Raw genomic sequence first — 27,849 nt, 5'->3', positions numbered from 1 at the left:
GAGGATACTGTGATCCTCCCAGTTACTGAAATTTACAACCGGTGTCATCTTGGACTCTTTACCCTCACTTGTCCTATCTAAGCCATTGTTAAACCTTGTCATTTCTAACTTTGCAGCATCTCTTGGAAATGCCCCTTTCTCTCCACTTACCCAGTCACAACTCTAGATTAGGTCATTATTATCTCTCAACTGGGCTATTGAAGTAACTTTCCAACTTGTCTTCCTGCTTCAAGGCTCTCACTAATCCACTCAGCTGCCACGGTGATTTTTCTAAAGGAAGACCTGACAATTATAACCCTTTTGGTCAAAGAGCTTCAGAGTATCTCTTCACTATTTCCAGGCATCTTCAGGCAAATATAAAGTCCTCATTGCCTGGTCACTTCCTATTTTTCCATTCTTCTTACCCTTTAATCCCCTCCACGTACTCATGGACACTTCACCTTCTGTGCCTCTGCCATTGTATTGAACTGTTTCTCATCTCTGCAATGCTCTGAACCTTTACCTCTGCCTCTTGGTTTTTATGTTTTCCTTTCCACCTTATTCAGGAAGCCCCCAAAACTGCCAACAGATTCCTCCTCATATGACCTTTATCTACCTATATATATCCATAATATATCTTGTATGTACCTATTGACATCTCCCCCCCCCCCCCAATTTGAATGTGAGCTCCTTAAAGCCTGTTGCACCTTTCTTTGTATTCTCAGTGCTCAGTCCTTGATAAATATTTGTTGATTGATTATCCACTCTGCTACCTGGAAACAATGCTTTAGAAGAAAGGAATAAACCTTAAGGTTTCAGGATTTCAGATGCTATCTAAGTACCTGAGGTCACATTTGCACCCAGGTCCTCTTGACTCCAGGCCTGACTATGCCACCTAGTTGCCCCTTCATATGACTGTTGATAGCATGTTTCTTTGTGGTTTTCATATGTCTGCCTTGAGGTGACACAGTAAACTAAAACAGAAAGTTTTTTGAACCCACTTATTTTAATAGCACTTACTCAATGCTATAATAATCATTTTCTGCTTTACATGCACTATGTAGACAGGCAAAAAAAACCCTTATAAAATGTTTAAAAGACCATATTTTAAAAAATTTTGTAAAGCTATCCAGTCTGAGTTTCCACAGGCCCCAAGTTTATTCCTTTTTACCTACTTTGCTCCCCTGTCATATTAGAAATCTGAAAATTTAAATAGAAAGCTATGTTTTATTTTAAAAATATTTTCTCCTCATTTTCATATCCCCCATGTCAACCCCCAATATCTTATGAAAAAAAATCTAGCTCAGGACTTAATCTGTAAAATATTTCTCCTTAATACCAGATCCAAGAGATAGATAGAGATCTAACATTTCTCAGTACTGGTACTTCAGCATATTTATTCACATTAAGGTGAAGGTAGAAGCACAAAAAACATCAACAGAACCAAAAATAAGGTGCCTGCCTTTACAAGATGACAGCCAAAAACCAGTTGTAACACCAGCACACCTGTCATTAAGGGACTATAGCTGAGAGAGAAACATTATTAATTACTCTTTCAATAGATGAACTAGCTTGAAATTCTAGAAATAATTTTTTGGTTCTAATTATGAATATTTTGCCTCAAAATCCCATTTAACACAATGGTTTTTCAAGGGAAAACATAGACTTACTCTGTGAATATACAACATGAGATTAACTTGTGAATTCAAGTCACTTCTTTCTAGCAGAGCCTTTTGTCAGTATTTTTCTGCAAAACTAAAACTGAAAAGCTATCAAAATGCACAATCTTTCACTTCCCAGGAATCTTCTGAAAATTATAAAAGAACTACTAAATTTGGTTCACTTAATTAAATTCTTCATGCAAAATAATATTTGTAATTCCATGCCCACTGCCTCTGATTGCTCTTTAGGACATATAAATATCTATTGCTAAGATACCATTCTATAACAACTCAAAACCTTGGTTCAACTCAATCTCCTGTTAATTTTAGATATGGATAGATATGGACAGCAGGCTATATAGAACCTGCCTACATCAAGCTTTTCATCCCTTCTTTTAAGGCTACAGAAAATCTCGACACAAGGAAAGGCAACTCATTGTCTTATTAGATAGCCCTCCCTTAATCCCCCACAAAAGTAGTCATCTCCAGTGAAGATTCCACAGAGTTCATATTGTATGACATTTTATTTAGATTCCATGCATGTATTTTCCTGTGTAGCCACAAGGTTAAGATCCATTCTTTCAGGAAACTCCAGCTTTTCACATACTGCCTCCTTTACAGATAGGTAATGTGATATTTCATTGGGCTCTGTAAAGAGGGCTGGTGGAACATGCATTAAATTTGCTATTTTGCTTTCCCTTGAAGTGTATTCTCTTAACATGTAAGTCTTGTCAGCCTCATGGTAGATCATTGTGTCATTCATCTTGATGAGCACACCAACAATTCTTAAGAAAAATCTCAGTAACAGGAAAAAGCTAGAAGGCATCACTCTAATTTTCATACTTAAGCTTGAAACTCCATGATCATGAAGTTCATCTTCAAACAACAGAACTTCTTCAAAAAATTTAATCTGTTCCCTGGCTTTCCATTTCTCTGTGTCTATATGATCTGTTGTAGGCACAACCTTTAACTTAAGAGCTTCGCCAAGTAATGTTCCTTTGTAATCTGTTGTATAGGTCCAGTCATATGGTCTAATAATCTCTTTGAAGTGCCATTCTTCAGCACATGCCACCTTAAGCACTCCTTGGTAGTTGTTTACACACTTTAAAGCATCAGTTGCATTGAACCCAATTCCAAAGCCAGAAACATGTTGGATTCTTAAAACATTGTCTCCAAACAACATTTCAGGAAGAGATGGCATATGGAGCTCATCCGCTAATTTCTCCACATCGGCCGACTTCATGATGTGCGTCTTGACCGCCCTCAGCTTCCAGGGCCCGAAGGAGAAGTCCTGACGGCTGCTTTGGAAGCCGTGGATCATCATAGCCACAGTGGCGGCGCAGAACCAGCGCGAGCGGCGGCGGCGGCCTCCCTTCTCCCCCGCCCCCACTTCCCCCTCCTCCCACCCCAGCCGCTACCATCCCCAGCCCCGCCCCACCCCGCTCCGCTTTCCCGGTTTTGCCCAGCCCACAACCCTGGGCTCCCATGTCCTCCCTGGACCGTCATATATTTTATATTATCATTATACATTTTGCAGTTACTTTGCATGATGTTACTCTTTTTATCTCTTCTGGTTTTGTTGGTAATATATAGGAGGGCTGATAATACTACTTTGCTGAAGTAATTGTTTTGGTTAATTTTGTTGAATCTCTAGGGTCTTGCTTAGAGATAGTGGATAAAGAGTATTGGATCTGAAGACAGGAAGAACTGAGTTCAAATTTCATTTCAGTTCAAATCTGATCTCAGGTACAAACCAATTTCGTGACCCTGGGTAAGTCTCTTAACCTCTGTTGGTCTCAGTTTCCTTAACTATAAATTGGAGATAATCAACAGAACTTATCTTGCAGGGTTACTCGATGAGGCTTGGATGAGATATTTGTTAGGTGTTTATCACAGGAACAGTTCCTAGTAGGTTCTGTATAAAAGATTATTACTTTTTCATTCCCCATTCTCTAAATAAAGCACCGAATCAAAAAAGATATTACTTTTGTCATCTTTTTGGCTTAGGCTTATTAATCTCTCAACTACTTTTTCTTATCTTATTGCTATAGCTAGCATTTCTTGTTCAAATAAATAGTTGTGATAATGAACATCCTTGCCTATTCCATCATTTCTCCATTAAATATAATGCCAATTCCTAGTTTTAGAGAGCCACAATTGTTCTTAGAGAACCACATATTTATCAAATTATCCCAATGCTTCTAAATATTTTCAACATATAGAGATGTTGTATTTTGTAAAAACTTGTCCTGCTCTATATAAAATCATGGTTATTTTGTCATAAATATGATGTACTTTACTACACTGAACCAATCTTTAATCCTTTTATGTTGCTATAGCTTCTTTACTAATATTTTATTCAATATTTTTGCAATGATATTCATTAGATATTGACTAATAATTTTCTTTCTTTACTTTCTATCTCCCTGGTTTGGGTACCATATTTAATTTTTTTTAAACCCTTACCTTCCATCTTGGAATCATTAATACTGTGTATTGGTTCTAAGGCAGAAGAGCAGTAAGGGCTAGACAATGGGGGTTAAGTGACTTGCCCAGGGTCACACAGCTAGGAAGTATCTGAAGCCAGATATATTTTTTTAAACCCTTACCTATTGTCTTGGTATTGGTTCCATGGCAGAAGAGTGGTAAGGGCTAGGCAATGGGGGTTAAGTGACTTGCCCACGGTCACATAGCTGGGAAGTGTGTCTGAGGCCACATTTGAACCCAGGACCTTCCATTTCTAGGCCTGGCTCTCAATCCACTGAGTTACCCAGCTGCCCATCATATTTAATTCTTAAAAGTAATTCTTCAGTTTGCCCTATAATTTTGTGAACTTTTCTTTTAAATATTTAGATGTTATTCCATTTGGAACAAATACTAAGTATTAATCACATTTTATCTTTGATGTGTTTAAGTACAATATGTATAATGAACATAAGTATAATACTTATCTCTTTTAACCATGTCTGTTTTTATTGTTATCTGAAGTCATGATTGCTACCTCTTTTTTGTTTGTTTGTTTTTTTTAATCAGCCTGAAGCATGATAAATTCTATTCTAGGCCCTCATTTGAATTCTATGTGAATCCTTAGGTTTCAAGCATGATTTTTAGAAAAAACACATTAGATTTTGCTTTCTAATCTATACTGATAGTCTCTTGTTTTATAAGTGTCAACATGGAATCTAGGAATCCCAAACTTGTGGCCTAGTGAGATCTGATGAATCCCAAGTTTCAGGAGTAGCTTATAGGTTAGCGATCCCAAAGTTTGTACTTGTTCCCTGTTCCCATGGGAATCTACTCTGAAGGGAATCTCAGGCTGAATCCCACGCTGGCAGTTTCAGACTGAGTGGGGGACCCTCTAGGGAATGACAATCCTAGTTGAGTGGGACTAAGCATTGGCTAAGGATCCTTTAGTAGCCATTGTAAGTAGCCCCTTCTCTTACACTTTAGCCTCTAGCTATGAGTCCTTTCCCAAGCTTGATTGTATCCTGTCAATGTAATTTGAACACTCCCATTTTCTTTGTAGCTAATAGTGAGGTCAATCATCTTTCCTTGTCCTTTGATCACCCAAATGGTATATAGGTTCCCCAAATTCTTTTATTCCTCGGAGTTGTCATCTAGCATTGTGGCACTCCCAGGGATGATATCCCCAGAGTCCAAGGTTTATACCCTGAAAAGGTTGTGGCCCCTGACTCTGAGTAAAGAATTAAATACTGAACTTATCCCTATCCTGATTAAAGACTTGGTTTTTCTGACCATTTAATAGTTCTGTTATTTCCAAGTTAACATAAGTAAGTTCACCCCATTTACACTTATAGATGTCACTAGTTTTCTCCATCAAATTCTTTTGGCTGTTTCCCCTGCCAGGTGAAGAAAAGAAGGAATGGTATCAATTCTAGTATTTTATACTTGAATTAGTCTGTTCTTATTCCTCTGTACTTCTACCAATTCCAGTCTCTGCCAAATTTATATCTCTTTTTGAACCCTCCTTTATGATTTACCTTCTAAAGTTGAAGTTTGTTTTGCTATTTCTTTCCTGTATCTGCCCTCCTCCTTAAGTCAGTTCCCTTTTCCTATTCCCACTTGTTTCCTTATATATACATACCCTTTTCACCACACTCCAAATATGGAAAACAATGCTTCTTTTCTTCCTCCTTACTTTCCTACTATATTCCATTTTTTTTTCTGCTTCCCCTTCTTCCCTCAATTCTAATGGTCTATGCAGGAGAAAACTCTGGAGTATGGAATATGGGGGTGGCTTAACCCTGGGGCAGATGCTAGAGAAGCCTCTGGAACAATCTATGGAAGTGGAAGGCAGGTGATTAGATTTTGTTTAGGGTATTAGCCTGGGCCCATCACAGAAGCAGACCCTGGGACATCCCTATCTCTTTGTAGACCTTGACAAAAGTAGTAATTCTGAATAGACACTAATCTCTTCTCTCTACTAGAATGTAGGCAGTTATTTATTGTTTTTTAGTTTAAATATGTAATTAACCTTCCAAGTGTCTTTCAAGTCATGTGTTTGCATTTCAAAGTTTTTACTTGGTTGTAGTCTTTCCTATTAAAGTTCTTTTCTTTTTTTTCCTGGTCAGCTCCTAAGAATTTTCCTCAGTTTTGCAGGGTGATTCTTGACCTTTTGGAATATCACATTCCAAGAGCACATAATCTCATGTATTTTCACTCTTCCCTACTTACAAAATAAAAAAAAAATTGACCTGGAGAACTCCCTAAGAAAAAATCCCCAGGGCCAGATGGATTCAGTTAATCCCAATACTATACAAACTATTTGCCTTAATAAGCAAAGAGGGAGTTCTACCAAACTATTTGACGTAATAAGCAAAGAGGGAGTTCTACCAAACTCCTTTTATGACACAAACATGGTACTGATTCCAAAGCCAGGCAGATCAAAAACAGAGAAAGAAAATTATAGACCAATCTCCCTAATGCATATAGATGCAAAAATCTTAAAAAGGATAATAGCAAAAAGACTCCAGCAAGTGATCAGAAGGGTCATCCACCACTATCAAGTAGGATTTATACCAGAGATGCAGCAACAAAAATCACATGATTATTTCAATAGACGCAGAAAAAGCCTTTGATAAAATACAACACCCATTCCTATTAAAAACACTAGAAAGCATAGGAATAGGAGGGTCGTTCCTAAAAATAATAAACAATATATATCTAAAACCATCAGCTAATATCATCTGCAATGGGGATAAACTAGATGCATTCCCAATAAGATCAGGAGTGAAACAAGGATGCCCATTATCATCTCTACCATTTGACATTGTACTAGAAACACTAGCAGTAGCAATTAGAGAAGAAAAAGAGATTGAAGGCATCAAAATAGGCAAGGAGGAGACCAAGTTATCGCTCTTTGCAGATGACATGATGGTCTACTTAAAGCATCCTAGAGATTCAACCAAAAAGCTAACTGAAATAATCAACAACTTTAGCAAAGTTGCAGGATACAAAATAAACCCGCATAAGTCATCAGCATTTCTATATATTTCCAACACAGCTCAGCAGCAAAAACTAGAAAGAGAAATCCCATTCAAAATCACCTTAGACAAAATAAAATACCTAGGAATCTATCTCCCGAGACAAACACAGGAACTATATGAATACAACTACAAAACACTCTCCACACAACTAAAACTAGACTTGAACAATTGGAAAAACATTAACTGCTCATGGGTAGGACGAGCCAATATAGTAAAAATGACCTTCCTACCCAAACTTATCTATCTATTTAGTGCCATACCCATGGAACTTCCAAAAAATTTCTTTACTGATTTAGAAAAAACCATAACAAAGTTCATTTGGAATAACAAAGGATCAAGGATATCCAGGGAAATAATGAAAAAAAAAATACAAAGGAAGGGGGCCTTGCGGTCCCAGATCTCAGACTATATTATAAAGCAGCGGTCATCAAAACAATTTGGTACTGGCTAAGAGACAGAAAGGAGGATCAGTGGAATAGACTGGGGGCAAGCAACCTCAGCAAGGCAGTATATGACAAACCCAAAGATCCCAGGTTTTGGGACAAAAATCCACTATTTCATAAAAACTGCTGGGAAAATTGGAGGACAGTGAGGGAAAGATTAGGTTTAGATCAACACCTCACACCCTACACCAAGATAAATTCAAAATGGGTGAATGACTTGAACATAAAGAAGGAAACCATAAGATAATTAGGTGAACACAGAATAGTATACATGTCAGACCTTTGGGAAGGGAAAGACTTCAAAACCAAGCAAGACATAGAAAGAGTCTCAAAATGTAAAATAAATAATTTCGACTACATCAAATTAAAAAGCTTTTGTACAAACAAAACCAATATAACTAAAATCAGAAGGAAAACAACAAATTGGGAAGCAATCTTCATAAAAACCTCTAACAAAGGTTTAATTACTCAAATTGTACAAAAAATCAAGCCATTCTCCAATTGATAAACGGGCAAGGGACATGAACAGACAGTTCTCAGCCAAAGAAATCAAAACTATTAATAAGCACATGAAAAAGTGCTCTACATCTCTTATAATCAGAGAGATGCAAATCAAAACAACTCTGAGGAATCACCTCACACCTAGCAGATTGGCTAACATGACAGCTATGGAAAGTAATGAATGCTGGAGGGGATGTGGCAAAGTAGGGACACTAATTCATTGCTGGTGGAGTTATGAATTGATCCAACCATTCTGTAGGACAATTTGGAACTATGTCCAAAGGGCAATAAAAGACTGTCTGCCCTTTGATCCAGCCATAGCACTGCTGGGTTTGTACCCCAAAGAGATAATAAGGAAAAAGACTTGTACAAGAATATTCATAGCTGTGCTCTTTGTGGTGACAAAAAATTGGAAAATGAGGGGATGCCCTTCAATTGGGGAATGGCTGAACAAATTGTGGTATATGTTGGTGATGGAATATTATTGTGCTCAAAGGAATAATAAAGTGGAGGAATTCCATGGAGACTGGAACAACCTCCAGGAAGTAATGCAGAGCGAAAGGAGCAGAACCAGGAAAACACTGTACACAGAGAGTGATACACTGTGGTACAATTGAAGGTAATGGACTTCTCCATTGGTGTCAATGCAGTGTCCCTGAACAATCTGCAAGGATCTAAAAAACACTATCCACAAGCAGAGGATAAACTGTGGGAGTAAAAACACCCATGAAAAGCAACTGCTTGACTACAGGGGCTGAGGGGAAATGACTGAGGAGAGACTCTAAATGAACACTCTAGTGCAAATACCAACAACATGGAAATGGGTTTGAATCAAGAACACATGTGAAACCCAGTTGAATTGTGCATCGGCTATGGGAGAAGTGGTGAGAGGGGGACAGGGGGAGGAAAAGAAAATGATAATTGTTTCCAATGAATAATGTTTGTAAATGACCAAATAAAATAATGTTTAAAAAAATTGATCTGGAAACTAGAATTTGTCTATATCTATTGTCTATAAATAGGTGTGGGTTTTTTTGGGGGGGGGAGGGTCATTTAAAATTTTGTTGATGTTTTGTTTTTACATTAAAAATATTTACAAATGACTCCTACTTTGTGAGATGTCTCTTGTAACAAAGTAAAATAGTTAAATAAAACTAATACAATAATTCTTATCTGGTGAAGTACATGTAATATTTCCTATTTATGACACCTCCCCACCTATCTTTTTTTAATGAAAAGAAAAATTTTTTCTCCCTCCTAGTTGCAAAAAAAAAGGAAAAAAAAAAGATCTCGTAACAATTTTCATAATCAAATGAAACAAATTCTCCCAAGGGCTGTATTCAAAAGTATGTTTCATTACGTACTCTTAATTCATCCCCTCACTGTAATGGATAATGCATTTGATCATGAGTCTTCTGGAATCATTAATGGTTACTGTTTTGTATATAATTCCAAATTGCTTTCCAGGGTGACTCTACTCATTCATAGATCCACCAACAGTACATCATTGTTCCCATTTTCCCACAGACTCTCCAACATTTGTCATTTTCCATTTTTGGCAGCTAGGTTGTGCAGTTAAAAAGAGGGCTGATCTGGTGTCAGGAAGACCTGGGCTCAAATCCAGCCTCAGACACTTATTAGGATGTGACCCTGGGCAACTCACAACCTCTGCTTTGTCTCAGTTTCCTCATCTCTAAAATGGGGATAATGACATCTACCTCTTAGGATTGTTGTGAGGATAAAATGAGATGATGTCTGTAAAGCTCTTTGCAAACCTTAAAACGTGCGTACATGCTATTATAATTATTTTCAACTTAGATACTCTGATGGGTTTAAGGAAGAATCTCAGAACTTTGCATTTTTAAATGAGTGATTTGGAACATTTTTTCCACATGGCAATGTTTACCTTGGACTTCTTCCCTTGAAAACTGTTTATATCCTTAAACCATTTATCATTTGGGAAATAGGTCTTTTTTCTCATGTTTTAATAAATTCCTTATTTATCTTGGAAATGAGACTTTATCAGAGAAACTTGCCAGTTTCCCTTTTATCATTCATTTGTTTATGCAAATTATTTCTTAATTTTAAGTAATCAAAATTATCCACTTTTATCTATTATCTTCTCTATTTCTTGTTTGGTCTTGAACTCTTCTCCTAGCCATAGACCTGATAGGTAATTTTCCCATGTTTCTCTAATTTGTTTATGATATGACCTTTTATATATAGGTCATGTATTCATTTACCATAGTTTGAGTTGGTTTCCCTTGTGTAATTCTTTCCTGGTCTCTACCAAGTTTTAACTGTTATCTTTTTATGGAGATCTTGAATGGACAGAGCTTACTTCTATTACCTGTTTGGTTTTTTCCCCCTTTTCCTAGGGTATGTGTAGGTGATTTGGACTCCTTTATAACCTTCACATTATGCTTAACTGTATGTAGGAGAGGAGGGATAGGAAAAGGGCTGGTCATCCCTGTTCCAATCACTGCCTCTGGGGACTGTGGGATCTGGAAATAGTCAGGTCTTTGGGATCTGTCATCCACATAACCACCATGCTGACAGCTGGGTGCTGATGAAGCCTACTGGGTCTGGGAAGGAAGCAGCTGAATGTGTGTGTGTGTGTGTGTGTGTGTGTGTGTGTGTGTGTGTGTGTGATCTGAATTTATTCTCCAAATGCCTTCTGTTCTATCAACTCTGCCTGCTACTAATATACTAATTTCTCCATGTAACATAAAAGGTATTGGGAATTTCACCAAAAATCCCTGCAACACATAGGGTATTCCAGTGAGAAATATGGACAACACAGGTTCTGGCAACACAAAGAACATTAAATATCTCCCCAGAAGAACCCAGCAATACATAGGACAGTCTAAATAGAGGTTTGAATTCACTTCTCACCAGGACAAGCAGGCCAGCTTTAGGAAAAAACCAAACCAAACCAAACTCAGAGAAGTCCTGGAAAGAACTGTGGGGCTCTCTACAAGTAATTAAGTACTTGGATTTGGTTATTTAGGACTTTCAGGTCATCAGGAAAGCCTTATCTACAAAGATCTCAAAGAATCTATTGAATTTATGCCAAAATAGTGTAATTAGTCCAGATATGCTCGAAAGTAGGGTTAAAAAAATAACATGGATGTCCTTCCACAGTATGTCTTAGATGAGTAGCTACAGACTTTTTCTGATCACACAGTAAAAGGATTTTGCTCATATATTCTCTAATGTGTTTTTGCTTATTTATAAATTATATATGCATGTACTACTACTGTAACAATAGTTGCATAACTTATAAAACTTAAAACAAAAGATGGAAGCTGAAGAAGAGGCAGTGTGGCATCATGGAGAGGGAATAGGTCTCAAAGCCAGTAAAATGTGAGTTCAAATGTTAATTCTGACACATACTGGCTGTGTAACCCTGGGCAACTTATTTAGCCCCTTAGTGTTCTGGGCAACTTTCTAAGACAATTTTGCAGAAGTGACAACATGCATTGCTGGAGGAAATCCCTTCCCAAAGGAAGTTCCCTCTCCCAGTGAAGTCAAGTCCCAATTCCTATCCCTATTCTTAATGCTGAAAATAACATTTGCAACTAGAGTCAGTAGGGGACCACTCATTGGAACATATTTGAGTAAAGGAAAATGACCAGTCCTGCACTTTAGGAATATCAGTGGGGAGGAGAGCCTGGAGGGAGTAGAGACTTGAGTCAGGGGGGCTCAATTAGGATACTATTGTGCCAGGCTAATGGTGTTGAGGTCCCAAATGAGGGGTGGCTGAGTGAATGGAAAGAAGGGGGCAGAAGAGAAATTTTGTGGGGGCAAAGGGGACAAGATCTGGAAAATAACTGGCTTCATATATACGATGAATTAGAGTGAGAATTTCAGTATGACTGAGGTTGTGAACCTGGGGGAATGAAGTATGGTGCTACCCTTGAGAAAGAGGCAAGAGGAAGAGATGCAAGGGAGAGATAATGTAATAACGACAACATTTACTAGCATTTATATATCACTTTTGGGTTTGCGAAGTACTTTTATAAATATTTTTTCCTTACAACAATCCAGAGAGGCAGAGATTATCTCCATTTTACAGGAGTGAATGGCAGGTAAGTAATCTGCCCAGGACCAAACAACAGTTTCAGGTTGGATTTGAACTCCAGATCTTCCTGACTCCAGGCCTAGTGCTCTACCACTGTGCAACCCAGCTATAATAGGAGAAGAGCTGAGATTGTGACAGACCTTTGAACTTTACTCCATCCTGCTCAAAAGAAAAGTTAGGAAGGAGGGGATCTTATTTACTCTCCTGTCTAGGCTGTACTCCGAACTCATTTGACTTGGTTACTTGACTGCTTCTCACATTGGAAGTAACCTCAGCTCCTGTAGCCTCTAGCCCTGTCTGGCTGGTTCCTTTCCAGAACCTGTTTTCAGCAGGAGTTCAGACCAACCACATTTTCATTCCTCTTGGGACTGCACTCCTGCCTCATCACCTTTATCTACCATGGCCCACTTTGCATCCCTACCCCTTTTAGCTTCCTTTTGTCTTCCCCCATTAGTATATCAGGTCCTAGAGTGTGGGAACTATCTTTTTGTTTGTATTTGTATTCCTAATGCTTAGTACAGTGTAGGCCTGGCACAGAGCAAGCACTTAATAAAAGCTTGATGTTGTTGATCACTACTTGCCTTGGGGTTCAGAATTCATCTGCTGAAAGGCCTGCTGAAGGCATAGGCTCCTTGTTAGGCAGGCTAGAAGTGCTGTGAGGGCACACCAGACAATTTTGCCTGAGTTGTGGTTAAGTTGTAGCTGTCCTCAGGGGCCAGTTAGAGGAGGCCCTTAGTCTATGAGTGTTGAGGGTGGGTGGGAGAGTGCTGAAGGTGAAGAGGACAGAACCTATCTTTCCATCCTCTGGTTGTTCACAGACCCTTTGCAATCATACCACAGTCTCCTTGAGGTTATGCCTTGGTCTCCACTTTGGACACCACAGTACAGGTTGGAATCTTCTCTGAAGTTTAGTTTTAGTTGCCTATAGCAGAAAGAGGTTAAATGGCTTGTCCAGGAATACAGAACCAGATATGTTAGAGGTGGGACTTGAATTCAGGACTTTTTGGACACTCTCCTCTCCAAGTTTTCATAACAGTGCTCTCTCCTAATTCTCCTGCCGTCTGAGCACTCTGGACATATGTGCTAACTATGGATGCTCCCAAAGGGTTGAACTTGAACTCAATTAAGACCTGCCTCAAGAAAAGCTGCCAAGGAGATTTCCCCTAAAATGCAGTCTTGACTAGGTTTCTCCTTCCCCTTCTATCCCCCACCCAATAAATTCCAGTGCCTCCTTACTGCCTCCAGGATCAAATATAAAGCCTTATGTTTGCAGCTTCAAGCTGGTCTTGATCACTTCCTCTTCTCCAGTTTTCTTCTACAGTCTCTACAATCCAGATTCACAGGCTTATGGCACTGGTGTGCCTTTATACTGGTTGTTCTCAAGTCTGAAATTCTCTCCTTCACCTCTACCTCTAAAGATTACCTTCCATCTAATCTACCCCATGAACTTCAAACCTCCATTTAAGGAGGGAGCTCAACACGATCATCTCTTCATTTCTCACCTGGCTGCACTATTTTGGAACTTCTTTGACTTTTCCACTTTGCTTTTCTCCCCAACCTTTGTTCCTTTTGTGTGCTGTTTTCCCTTGATAGATTGTAAGTTCCTTGAGGGCAAGGACTGTCTTTCTTCCTATTTGTGTCTCTAGTGCTTATCACAATTCTTGGCACATAGTAAGCACTTAATAAATGTGTATTGACATGTACAACACAGACTGAATTGTATGTCAGCTCCAAGAGTGGGGAGGGAAGGAGGGATTGAGACAATTTGGATCATATAACTTTGGAGAACTTATGTGGAAATTTGTTATTACCTGTAATTGGTAAAAAACATTTTTTTAAAAATGTGTATTGACTTTGATTTGAATCCTATGTATGTTCCAAGCTCTGGAGACTAAGAATTTCCTTGTCTCTCATGACATTTTCATTTTGTTTTGTTTTTTTAGAATATTTTTCCATGGTTACATGATTCATGATCCCTCTCTCCCTGCTACCGCCCCCCCCCCAGCCCAATCTGACAAGCAGTTCCACTAGGTTATCATTATACTGGATTATCATTGTTCAAAACCTATTTTCGTGTTATTCATATTTGCAGTAGAGCGATCTTTTAACATAAAAACCCTAATCATATCCATATTGGATCATATGTTTTCCTTCTGCATTGCTGTTCCCATAGTTCTTCCTTTGGATGTGGATAGCATTCTTTCTCACAAGTACCTCAGAACTGTCCAGGATCATTGCATTGCTGCTAGTAGAGAAGTTCATTACATTAGATTGTGCCACAGTGTATCAGTCTCTGTGTACAATGTTCTCCTGGCTCTGCTATTTTTGCTCTGGATCAATTCCTGGAGGTCTTTCCAGTTCACATGGAATTCCTCCAGTTCATTATTCCTTTTCAGCACAATAGTATTACATTACCAACAGATACCATAATTTGTTCAGCCATTCCCCAATTGATGGACACCACCCCATTTTTCAAGTTTTTGCTATCACAAAGAACGTGGCTATAAATATTTTTGTACAAGTTTTCCCCCTTATTATCTCTTTGGGTACAAACCCAGCAGTGGTATTTCTGAGTCAAAGGGTAGGACTTCTTTTAAAGCCCTTTATACATAGTTCCAAATTGCCTTCCAGAATGGTTGGACCAATTCACAATTCTATCAGTAGTGTATTAATGTCCCAATTTTGCCACATCCCTTCCAACATTTATCACTTTCTTTTGCTGCCATATTGGTCAGTCTGCTAGGTGTGAGGTGAGTACCTCAGAGTTGTTTTAATTTGCATTTCTCTAATCAGGAGTGATTGCAAAGGAGTGGAAAGCAGATTGTATAAAATCTTCTAGATGGGTAGGGGGCTCTGAATGGTAGCTCCTCATAATTCATTTTTTCTGTTCTGTTTTTCCTGTCTCTTTCAATTAGTTTAACTTGTTCTATGCCTAGGGATGTTTCTCAACCAGTTCTTCCACATCACTTCTGAATTAACATTCAATCATTAAAAGCTGTCTGGTTCTGTCCCTCATTAGCTTACTTAGATCTACTACAGCTTTTCTTTGCCCCTGTGTGCTGAAATGGGGCTACAACCTCTATGGCTTCCTCTCTGCTTATTGTTATCAGTAATAGACCTTGATTCTCAGGATGATCACTGACAAATGATTATACTGTTAAACCACAGCCTCCATCTTCTGTGATTCATGACAATCTATCAGATGGAAATCTTTTTGGAAGGCTAATAAAAAGAGCATAAACTTCTCTGAAGAAGGGTATCATTTTTTTTTAATATTTTGCACTTGACTCTGAAAATTTACTTGCTCTGCAGGGGTGAGGAAGAACAAGGTGGAAGAAGGATTATTATGTGTTGCTCAGATGTCTTTAGGTTGGATAACCACTGATTTTAGTAATACTATTATTTTTTTTCCTCTCCCTTTTTCTTGGCAGACAGGCTGGATGTTAACTGATCAACTACATGTATATGGGCATCTTCAAGAAAGGTAGTTTTTTTATTTGGGGGGGCAACTCTGGGATCTTGGCAGTAATTTCCTGTCTCTTATCAAAGGTCTCTTAGCAAAAACTTTTCTATGCTGCTAGCTGGATGATGAGAAGAGGCTGTGTAGTGGGAGAAAACTCTAAACCCTTCTGGGATGTTAATCTTTGACTGTAGGAGAAAAGAATAAAAGCTTGAAAGGATTAGAAATACTGAATTGTTTGGAGATTCCTGAGTTCTCCTGTGATAATTTTTGTTCCTTTCTCTTTTGACCACAGATCAACTTGTGCAATAACCTAATGAACAATATAAATCATATAGTAATAATTAGGCTATTTCTAATCATTTTCATGCATTGACAACATCGCACATCTCCAAAATGTTAATACAACCAACTTTTCAAGGAAGTATTATCCTATTTTTATAATCAGTGAAAGGAAGTATATCTTAAATGTCAGAAGAAAAACTTGCAAAGCCTTCAAGATCTTTGATGCTGTCTTTCCCTAATATCTTTTAAAAAATGTCCTTTTCCTTCACTCTAGGAATTTTCCAACTCTAGGAATTCCACTCTAGGAATTTTCTTTGATCTAGTTTAAAAATTTCCAAATACCCACTTTAATTTGGATTTTCCTAGCTGCCATATGTAGAGGTGGTGTTTAGTCTATGACCTACATTCACTGGGCAGCTAATATTTGCTGATGTCTGAATATCATTTGGGGGCAACAAGAAAAGACTATTTGGAAACAAAATTCAATGAACCTGTAAAATTTAATCTAATTTGTCAATTTCTATATACTAAGCCTCAAAGAAAAATAAGTCAGCTTATCCTTGCTCCTGAAATGTGATATTTAAAACAAATATACCTGAAAAGTACAAACAAAGGATTCCCAAGCAACTTAGAGTAGCTTTCCTAGCTTGTATTCAGTTTCTTTTCTTCTGATCTCTATCTATTATATTATAATTATAGATATTATTCCATTATAGTTTCTGAAAAAGAAGTGAGTTTTGAGGTGAGTTCTCAAAGGGAAGGCAGGGGCTAGGTAAGGGAAGGATAGGATCATTCTAGAGTGGATAAATGTTAGGAGATTGAGAATAAAAAAGTGATTGACCTATAACTCAAAGAAAAGAAGTGAAATTGAGAGAACACAGCGATGTGTTTGACCATACTCTTCATTCTTGTTGTTGTTCAGTTGCATCCAACTCTTTGTGATCCCATTTTTGCTGTTGTTTTAAAACCCTTACCTTCCATCTTGGAGTCAATACTGTGTATTGGTTCCAAGGTAGAAGAGAGGTAAGGACTAGATAATGGGGTTTAAGTGACTTGCACAGGGTCACACAGATGGGAATTGTTTGGGGTCAGATTTGAACCAAGGACCTCCTATCTCTAGGCCTGGCTCTCAATCCAATGAGCTACCCAGCTGACCTCTTGTTTTTGTTTTCGGGCAAAGAGATGTAAGTAATTTGCCATTTCCTTCTTCAGCTTATTTTACAAATGAGGAAACTGAGGCACACTGGGTTAATGACTTGCCCAGGGTCTCACAGCTAGTAAGTGTCTGAGGCTATATTTGAATTCAGGTCTTTTTGACTCTAGACCTAGTTCTCTATTAGCTATGTTCTTCAGCTAAAAGTAAAAAGGAAATTGCCCCATGAAACCAAGTAGCCCAACTCATAAGATATGGTTTTACAAAAGCAAACACTTTAAAACTGGAAGGGACCTCAGGAAATCATTTATCTGGCCTATCCTTTGTCTTCAGATAGATAAGGTATTTTATGCACAAGGCAACTGTTGCTTATCACAATTATTAAGTGATTTAACCAAGATCTCATAAATGACAGAAGGAACACTAGAACTCAGATCTTATACTTCTTAGTATTGTATTTGTTTCCATTATAATTCTTTGGATATCCAAAGATCCTGGGAAAAGCAATAGACGATCTGTACTGAAGTCATATAAAAGCTATAGATCTAAATACTACATCAAACAAGATAGTAAGGATATAAGTCTTTGAAGATGCCTTTCTGGGTTTTTTTATTCAGAGGCAGACTAGCCTTAACTGAAAGTTCAATAAAGTCTGGGACACCAGGTAAGGAGATTTAATAAAAACAAAAACTATAATGTGTAGAATAGGTGTTATTCTCATTTTTCCTTAAACTTTAGCTTAGAATTTATACTTTTGTGTGTGATTTCATTTTGTAGTTTAATATTTTTGCTTATGGTTATGGTGCTAATATAAAGATAATATAAATAAAATCTAATATTTCATGGACTCAGGAAACTATCTTAGATTCTAAGTCTGAGGATAAAATCTTAAAAGTTCTTATGAGACTCAAGAACCGGAATCTCCTAGAGTCTTTATAAAAGTGGAGGTGATCTTTTCCTTTACTCCACTGCAACATTAAGCCTCTGACAAGCAAAGTTGTTGAGCAGCCACTCTGCAACAAGGTTAGGTCACTTTAAGAAGGCTTTTCTGTTCTAGAGAGCAATTGGAGTTAGCATGACATGAGGTATAGTAGCCATATCAATCTTTCTTCAGGAAATGAAGAGTCTAGAGAGCTTTGGAGAATTCTTTAAATCTTCTGGCATGGCACTTGATAATTTTTAAAAAGGGAGTGATTTGACTAGAGTTGGTCAGAGAGAGTGCCTGTTCTGCTGATCAGTGGGAAGTGTGTGCCCATTTTGGTTGAAGTATGGCTAAGAATTATGTAAGATTTAATAGGAGGATTACATTCCTATAGGTAGAGCTAACTTCCAATTACACTTATATATATATATATACATACACACACACACACACATACATATGTATCAGCCATAATTCTTTCTCAAGAAGACATCAGCCATTTTTATCTTGCCAAATGCCATCCATGTTAAAAATTCTTATTTTGATCTTAAAAAGCAAGCTATTAAAATCATATGTTTATTTAAGTTCAACTGGATAGAAAAACAAAAAGAATACATCTGGTATAAACAGGACTGTTCCCAACTAAAAGCATCTTTCAAAACAGTATGATGAAAATGCATCTGAAATCCTGAAACCAATAATTCAGATTCGGATAACATAAATCCTGAGATTAGTAAAATAACTATAGAGAATTTTTTTTTTTGGTTTTTGGTTACTCAGATACAAACAAACAAACAAACAAACAAACAAACAAACACTAAGTCACCATGAATTGATAGCCTAAGATTATACATAAATTTAGCAAAACCAAGGCCTGGGCTCTGGAAATCTGTTCAGCTTCTCTGAGCCCTTAAAGGGATTTAATGGGAGAAGCATCATAAACAGCCATGGCCTATGATTAGCAAGGTGGTTGCAGGTCATATTTCCCAACTCCTGGACAAGTTGCTCAATTCTTGGCCAAAACTAGGAAGAACCAATAGCTTCAGGGGGAAAAGTGCCATAAACAATTCCTGAATACATCATGTCTACCATTTCAGGTTTTTACAGATCTTTACTAATATGGGAATATAGGATGAATCAAATTTCTTTCTCCACTTGGCTTCATTTTTAAATTTAGAATATTTTCCCATGGTTACACAATTCATGATCCCTGCCCCCCCCTTCTCCCCTCCTGGAGATGAAAGTAATTCCACTGAGTTAGATGTGTTTCATTGTTAAAAACCCATTTCCATGATATTCATATTTGCAGTAGAGTAATCTTTTAACATTAAACCCTAATCATAGCCCTATCAAACCATGTGATCAATCACATGTTTTTCTTCTGCATTTCTATTCCCACAATTCTTTCTCTGGATGTGGATGGCGCTCTTTCTCATAAGTTCCTCTGGATTGTCCTGGGTCATTGCACTGCTGCTAATAGAAAAGTCTATTTCATTTGATTGTGCAACAACATACACAACTCTTGTGTACAATGTTCTCTTGGTTCTGCTCCTTTTGCTCTGGATCAGTTCCTGGAGGTCTTTCCAGTTCACATGGAATTCTTCTAATTCATTATTCCTTTCAGCACAATAATATTCCATCACCAACAGATACCACAATTTGTTCAGCCATTCTCCAACTGATGCAAAGGGCAGGCATTCTTTTAAAGCCCTTTGGGCATAATTCCAAATTGTCCTCCAGAATGGTTGGGTCAATTCACAACTCTATCAGCAGTGTATTAGTGTCCCAATTTTTTAGTTTCATTTTTAAGAAATGTTATTTTATGGCAACTTCACAATCTTTTTTAAGACTCAATATTATCACCTATGTAATACAATCCAATATGCCATGCCCTTTTGTAAGATTTGAGAAGCTTATAAATCTCTATATTTTCCATCCAAATCAAATCTTTTCATTGGGCTTTGTAACTTTTCCAGAATCAGACTAAGTCAAGAATCTGAAAAAAAAAATTGCTTATCCATACTGTTTGCAGTTTAAGCCATTCAATTTTTAAAATTAGATTCTGACATCTCTCATGTTTATATAATTGCTATTTGCTTCTGAATTGTGTCAATCTAATTCCTTTCTATATGTGGTTTCACCTCTTGATTTTGGTATGTTTAGTAATTTCCGGAATCTTTCGGACAAATAGATGAGCCAGACACTATCACTCATTGGTTGAAGAGAAAGTAAGAACAATTTTCTGGGTTTTAAACATGTAAACGATGGACTGTCGAAATGAAGCAGTGGGGTGTTTTTATGGGGGGAGAAATGGTTCCATTTTAAACTCATTTGATCTCTTTTTCATGTTCACTTTTGGGAAGGAAGTTCTCAGGTACATCTGATGAGAAAGTTCAGTTTTTGGTAATCTGATGTACACCAAATTAGATGCATGAACCTTTCAAAAGTGAAGGCTGCTGTGGGATATGGTTGCAATATGTTCCATAGAAGTTTTCTCTGAATGTGCACCAATTGTTAAGAAATCCATGGTCAAAGTCTCTGCCAGGAAAAGTGCTGCTTGTGGATGGATTATTCCTCATTCTCTCCACTGTCACCAATTTTGCTTGGACATCTGCTGATGGATCTGTACTCCTTGCCCCTCTAATTATGAATTGCTATGATGGGGAAGCTTAGGAAGATTGCTAAAAAGTAAAAGTGAGGGAAAAGAAAATGACTCTTCTCCCCAAAGAGATAGAAAACAGGAAGAATTAGAATATGTCAGTGGAGAAGAGATTGTGGTTCTTCAGAAGAAGAATAAGAAGGCTGTGGCTACAACAGCAAAGAAAGTATCAGAAAAATTTGTTGCTGCTAACACATGTGCTAAGAAAGCAGTCATGGCTCCTGGTAAGAAGGTGGCCATAGGTCTCTTTCAAAAAAGTAATTACTCCAGCCAAAGCTGAATTCACATAAATCAAGAAGGGAGCCAGGCCCCCCGACCAAAGGGACAAAAAATGGGATGGAGAGGGCAGTGAATCTGAAGAAAAGGATAGTGAAAATGAGGAGGATGAAGATTTTGAGTTGCCAAAGTCACAAAAATGGGAGCAGCTCAGGCCTAACAAGATTCTGAGAATGGAGAGGAAGCTGTGATGAAGATGACTGAAGAAGAAGCTATGAATACCACATATCCCAAAAGGAAGGTTGCTTCTATGAAAGCTAACCCTTTTTTATTTGCCTCTTCAGAAGATGTGAAAGAAATTCTGAAATCTTGTAACAAAGACTTTGTTAGATGTTAGATGAAGAGGTGGTAAAAGAAGCCAAGGAAACTTTGGTGGCAGAAGCTGAGTAAACTTTGGAGGTCAGGGTAGTTTCTGAGGAGGAGAAGGAGGAGATGACAAAAATCCACATGAAAAGAAAATGAAGTTTGATTAGCTTCTTCTCCATTTTCTTTCCCTTGCTTTTTCAATGGACTTTTGTCATCTAATCATTGACAGAGACTTCTGAAGACATTCTAAGACAAGCATTCAGTCCAGAGGTCTCTTTGGAAAACCTGAGTGATATTTCAAGAGAGAATGTGTGGGTTGATAGATGTTGATAAAATTTTTGTAGAGACTGGTGATAGACAAAAAAGACCAAGTCCCACATCTATGAGTTATCTTGAATTTATAATGCTATAGCCCATGTACAAAACCACTGCTTTCCTTAAAAAAAGAAAAGAAAAGAAAAAAATTATAGTCTTTGATTCAGCTCTGGTCCTCTTGTTCCCCAATAAAATTTAGCCTAAAAAACTTAAGGGCAGTCAAAGTTATTCAAGCCAAAGACTTACATGAATGAGTCTTTATTCCAAAGGAAACTAACCTAAACATACTTTCGAGTGCATTCAGACAAGAAAACCTTTTGAGTAATTACTCCTTTTATTGTTAAAGGCCAAGAAGTGATTCCTTTTATTGTTATATTCCTTTGTTGTATACCAGAAAACATGTCTCCTGTTCAAGTAATATGCTGTCAGTACAAAACATAAATAATCTTTTAACTGATTCCAAAATTTACTGGAGTAGTTTTGACCATTTGATATCCATGTCACAATTCCATCTTTTGACCAAAGAAATACCAGTTCTACAAGGAAAATATATATTACCTCCTTAAGAATTAAATAAGCTCATTCATTTTAGATTAAAATTTTAAAAATTCAAATGTTGGAAAATGTTTAAAATAAGTTTGGGGTTTCTTTAGTTTGTGAACTAGGCATAGACTATCTCTAGTTTTAGAAAGAATGATATACTGATACAAGGATGTTAGAGTTCAGGGATTTTATAAAGAAAAGAACAGGCCATCTTATAGAAAACTTTTCTCCAGTGTTACACTGAAATTTATTAAACATTATTGTTATATTATTTGTAACATACTACTGATATTCCAAATATTTATAATGATATCTTTAAAAAGGGTGCCAGGAAGATGAGCATGGACTGAACATTTAGAAGATATGCCTTTAGGGAGATATCTTTCCTTTGTCTCTCTCCTTCATAAGAATAAGGTCTTTAGCAGAAAAAAACTAACAAGGAATAAAAAATTTAATAGTCCTTCACTAAATAGTCCCTTAAAATTCTTATTTCTAAGATGTTGGAAGTCTCCTAAGATTGATAAACAAGAATGAATGCCTCATAAAGTCACTCCATCACAAGTTAGTTAAAGACAAATATGATCATCAGTGCTCTCTTAATTTTGACTCAAGTGTTTTGGCTTAGTTTTGGATGACCCTCAATCTCTCCCCATCTTTGTGTATTGAACTCTGCTGTGTACTTCTGGTATAAGGGATTGAGATCAATGATAGAAAGCATGTCAGAGAAAAAAAATCAGTAAATATTAGTGTGTCTCTATCTTTCTGAAGGCCAAAGTAGTTTAGAAAGGTTCATTATTGAAAGATTGATCATCAAGTGATAAATGTTTTTAGTTTCAGTTGCATATGAAAGACCATTTAACAAGGGTATAAGGTATTTATGATGTGTGGAAGGGGAGAATATTCAGACAGAGACTCCAGAGATCCTAAGAATCAGTATGCATAAATATGTGTACACATACATGTGCATGCACACAGATGTGAGAAGCAATAACATTCTAGCTTGAAAATAAAGACTATATTCTCTGTGTATGTGTGTGTGTATGTGTAATACACACAGGAATAGGACTCTACATATACATTTACAAACATATTTGTGGCTCACTCAGTCACATACTTAACCAAAGAACCTGGTGAAATTGCTCTGAAAGTTATTAGTATTAGTTAATTCTCTTGAATCTGGGGCAGAACCATTTCTGACCTCCCTTTGCTTCAAGCACAGGACCTGTTCTTCCTTCCCTCTGTGGTACAAACAGAGTAGGCTGCTCTCACTTTCTGGCAGTGGTTTGTTTCAGAAGACACATAGGAACCTGAATGGTGGCTTTTTTCAGTTGTCTTGACCTTGTTAAGAAACTTAAGACCTTTTATGGGGATTTAGAAGGACACCAGAATTTTAAGTGGATTCACTTAATTGATAATGACTTTCCACTGAAGTTGAATTGATGAATGCAACTTCTTTAGTTCTTGGTTTATATTTCTTAGAAGTAGTAATTATCAGGAGACTAAATAATCCCATGTGAATTAAGAGAATGAAAATGAATCTTGGTTTGAAGTAATGATCTCCACTAGGATTTTTCTAAATGGTTTACACAGAAAATAATTAATAAGTCTACAAGTGAACTACATAATAATTACATATAATTCTATAAACCTTCACATTCTCTGGTAATTTTCAAGTTAAAATGAAATGATCACATTGATTCCTTTTTGGTTTTTTCTCTGCTTTTTCTCTACCTCCCTTTTATCACTGACTTAAATCTACTAATCAAGAAATTGGCCCAGAAGGGGGCAGGCAGGGTGGTGGTGGTGGTGGTAGTGGTGAAGCACTATAGGGAAAGGATAAGAGGAGAATAGGGAGGCCATTCAATGAGCTAATAGGGACTTCTAGGCAAATTTTGTACATCACTGTTCTACATCTTAATTGTAAAAGCAATTTGTAGTTCTGTTCCAATGTTGGTAGACATAATTTAGTGAATAAAATTCTGCAAGGATGTTTGTAACATAGTTCCCAGAAAGAAACAGACATTAGATAAATAACAAAATAACTTTCGCTGTGGGAACTAGGAACCTGATGTTGCAGCAGGATTCATCATCAAAAGGGGTGAGAATAACTGACATTTATGGAGTGTTTTAAGGTTCACAAAACATTTTAATGTATTGTCTTCTTTAAGTTTCATAAAAACTATGCAAGGTTATTACACATTTTACAGAGGAAACTTAAGCTCAAAGAAACTGATTTATCCATGGTCACAAGACTAGTGTTAGAAGTGAGATTTGAACTCTCTGTCTCCCTGACTTGAAGTTCAGTATTGAAAGAATATATGAAAGGTAACTTTTAAAAAGAAATAATAAGAAAGTGAAGAAACAGGGTCCCTTTAATTCAAATATTATAGCAAAAGTCAATAAAAAATGCAGTTATGATTTAATCCATCTAACTAGCTGCCATTCTGAACATGAGGAGAAAGGAGCAATTAATTGCCATTCATGAATGGTGAATGCTGGGAGTGTGTGTGTGTGTGTGTGTGTGTGTGTGCCTGTGTATGCTTGAGTGCATGTGTGTGTGTGTGTACCTATAAAGGAAGGAGGGAAGATGGTCAAGAAGGCAGAGAAACCCTTATTGAACGATATCAGATTTCTCTTTTTCAAAAGGCCCACACCAAACTAAGTTCTTCTTTGATTATCAGTTCCCATGACATTTCCCCCTTGTTTTTAATACAGCCAAGTGAATATGAAGCCTTTTGTTTCCAATCTAGTAAGTGATGTCACCAGCTCTGAGAACACTGTGTTTTGATTTGGTGGCAGTGGCAGCTGATTGTTGCACAATTCATGTTGCATTCTGAGGTGACACAAGAAAAATTATTCTTAAAGAAATGCTGATCATCAATTGCACAGAAAAACAGAAGAGAAAAACCTTTCTCACTAGATTATAACTATTTACAGGAAAATCTGGAGAGGTTTAGAGTAGAGGTGTCAAAGTAAGGCCATGGAATACGGGAAAGGTGATTAATCAATTAGAGGGTGAAAAGATGGATTGCATCCCAACCTCTCCCACCATAGAGGGGGAGAAAGGTAGGAAATTAAGAAAACAGTTTTAACTCCTCTAGAAGTAGGTTTGTGGAGAAATATCTTTCTTCAAACTGATGTGGATGGAACAAGTGAAGGCCACAAATGAGCTGGGTTAAGGTAATAAAAGCAATAGGAAATCTGAAACATGGGTCCAAGGAATTACATGAATTAATGGATACCTTACTGCTTTGAAGAAGTGACATTAATTACTTTGGCCACTAGAGTACACTGCTTCAGTGTATAAAATACAAAACGAAGTTATTATGCCATATTTATACAGGGATTTCACCCTTTTTGAAGTCATGGTAACTATATTAAAAAAAAAAACATAATTGATGTAAACTTAACCAAGTAGTCATGTTTTTTCTTCCCCTTCAATTCAACAAACACTTTAAGATTTCTTATTTCTACTACATCAAGCTACAGGAGACCAGTAAGTGGATGATCTCATGGGGAGAAAATAACTAATAAGTTCAACAAATAAATCAGGAAAGTACTTAGATTCTTATTTCAGATGTTTTTCAGATATCTCTGACTTACAAATAGAAATTTAGTGATATATGTGAGGAAAATGGTAAAAAGGTAAAATTTCAGAAAAAATATGGGGCTGTACATCAAGAGAGGTAGGTTCCAGTCCTAGTGCTGTCATTTATTATGACAAAATATTTAACTTCTCTAGGCATCAATTTCTTCATCTGCAAGATAATAGGCTCAGATTAAATGATGTTTTAAGTCACTTTCTTCTCAAATATGACATGATTCTTTTTTATTTCTAAAAATTTATTTACTTATTTATTTTATTTAGAATATTTTTTCATGGTTACATGATTTGTATTCTTTACCTCCACTCCTCTTTCTCTTCTCCCATAGCCAATGAGCAATTCAACTGGGTTTTACATGTATTTACCTATTTCCAAACTATGACTTAATTCTATATACGATTTTAGCTAAACATCTATGTTAAGGCAGCAGATGATAGAAGGATTGGGCATTAGAAATAATAAGAAAAAGACTAGAGGATGTGGTAATAAACTTTTCTTTTATGTTGTTCCTCATCAATCAAATCAATGTAAGAAATCTTTTGCCAGGAGGTGACACCTGTACTTCCCTTCTTTGGCTGACCTTGGAAATTAATATATAAAAGAGTAAAAATCAGAGTATAATTTAGACATAAAAGAGAAAGAAACTATGATCAGAAATAATAGCTTTACACAAAAGTCTTGTTTACTTCTTCAGATATTTTCCCAAACCACTTAAGACACTTAGGCTGGCTTTATCTTATTGGTTAATTAACCACTGTTGAATACCTAGAATCTAAAAAGAGATTTCAACACAGAACAATGGATACATTTTGCTTAGGGTTTTGATTTGATTTTAGGGGAGTGAGATCATTCCATGCTCTTTGTCTATGTAAACTCCTTTTAACTACCCTAATAATGATGAACTTCTTCAGAGTTAGACGTATCATCTTTCTTACATACACATGTAAACAGTTTAACTTTATTGAGATCTTTAAGATTTCTCTTTCATTTTACTATTTATGCATCTCTTGAGGCTTGTGTTTGAATGTCAGATTTTCTATTAATCTCTGGTCTTTTCATTAGGCATGCTTGAAAATTCCATATTGCATTAAATATCCATTTTATCCAATAGGGAAATAAGAAGGGAGAGGGGAGTTGATAAAAGGGAGGCCAGATTAAGGGAATTAGTGCTTTTAACCACTAATTTGAAGATTTGTCACATTTTGTTGTGATTTACATAGTCAAAGGTTTTGGTGTAGTCAGTGAAGCATAAGTAGATATTTTTCTAGAACATCCTTGCTTTTTTTCATAATCCAGTGTATGCTGGAAGTTTCTTCAAAAACTAGCCTGTTCTTCTGATAATTCTCAGTTTACATACTGAAACCTAGCTCACAGAATCTTAAGCATAACCTTTCTGATGTGAGAAATTAATATAATTGTTCAGTAATTTAAACATTCTTTGGCATTGCCCTCCTTTAGGATTGAGATACAAACATCTTTTCCAATTCAGAAGTAACCGTTGAGTTTTCCAAATGTGCTGGCATATTGAATGTAGCACTTGTAACTATCTCTTAGGGTTTTAAAGAGCTCAGCTGGTATTTCATCACCTTCATTAGCCTTATTGTTCAAATGGTTCTGTGGAGAATTAACATAGAACTGGGATATATTTTTTAAACATTATTTTTATTTGGTCAATTTCAAACATTATTTCTTGGATTTAAAAATAATTTTCTTTCCCCCCTCCCATAGCCGACGTGCGATTCCAATTGGTGTCACATGTCTCCTTGATCCAAACCCATTTCCATGTTGTTGGTATTTGCACTAGGAAGTTCATTTAGAGTCTACATTCCCAATCATATCCCCTTGGCCCCTGTAGTCAAGCACTTTCCTTTCCTCAGTGTTTTTACTCCCACAGTTTTTCCTCTGCATGTGGATAGTGTTTTTTCTCATAGATCCCTGCAGATTGTTCAGGGACATTGCATTGACACTAATGGAGAAGTCTATTGTACCATAGTGTCATCGGTCTCTGTGTACAATGTTTTCCTGGTTCTGCTCCTTTCACTCTGCATAACTTCCTGGAGGTCTTTCCAGTCCCCGTGGAATTCCTCCACTTTATTATTCCTTGGAGCACAATAGTATTCCATCACCACAATTTGTTCAGCCATTTCCCA

General features: G+C 36.9%; 2 protein-coding genes across 14 annotated transcripts in view; both read right to left on the bottom strand.

Moving 5' to 3' along the window:
- Positions 1–27,849, bottom strand: part of CCDC57 (coiled-coil domain containing 57) — a 323,421-nt gene that overhangs the window by 20,228 nt on the left and 275,344 nt on the right. The gene's annotated exons all lie outside the window — the stretch shown is intronic.
- On the bottom strand, positions 2,146–3,005 carry LOC100025153 (TIP41-like protein). Its single transcript, XM_056817297.1, has one exon. It carries the CDS (start codon positions 2,962–2,964, stop codon positions 2,164–2,166), a length of 801 nt encoding a protein of 266 aa, XP_056673275.1. The 5' UTR covers positions 2,965–3,005; the 3' UTR covers positions 2,146–2,163.

The sequence above is a fragment of the Monodelphis domestica genome, chromosome 2 (genome assembly GCF_027887165.1).
Source record: "Monodelphis domestica isolate mMonDom1 chromosome 2, mMonDom1.pri, whole genome shotgun sequence".
NCBI lineage: Eukaryota > Metazoa > Chordata > Mammalia > Didelphimorphia > Didelphidae > Monodelphis > Monodelphis domestica.
Note: the sequence above shows the minus strand (reverse complement) of the source record. Positions and strands in the feature narration are given on the sequence as shown.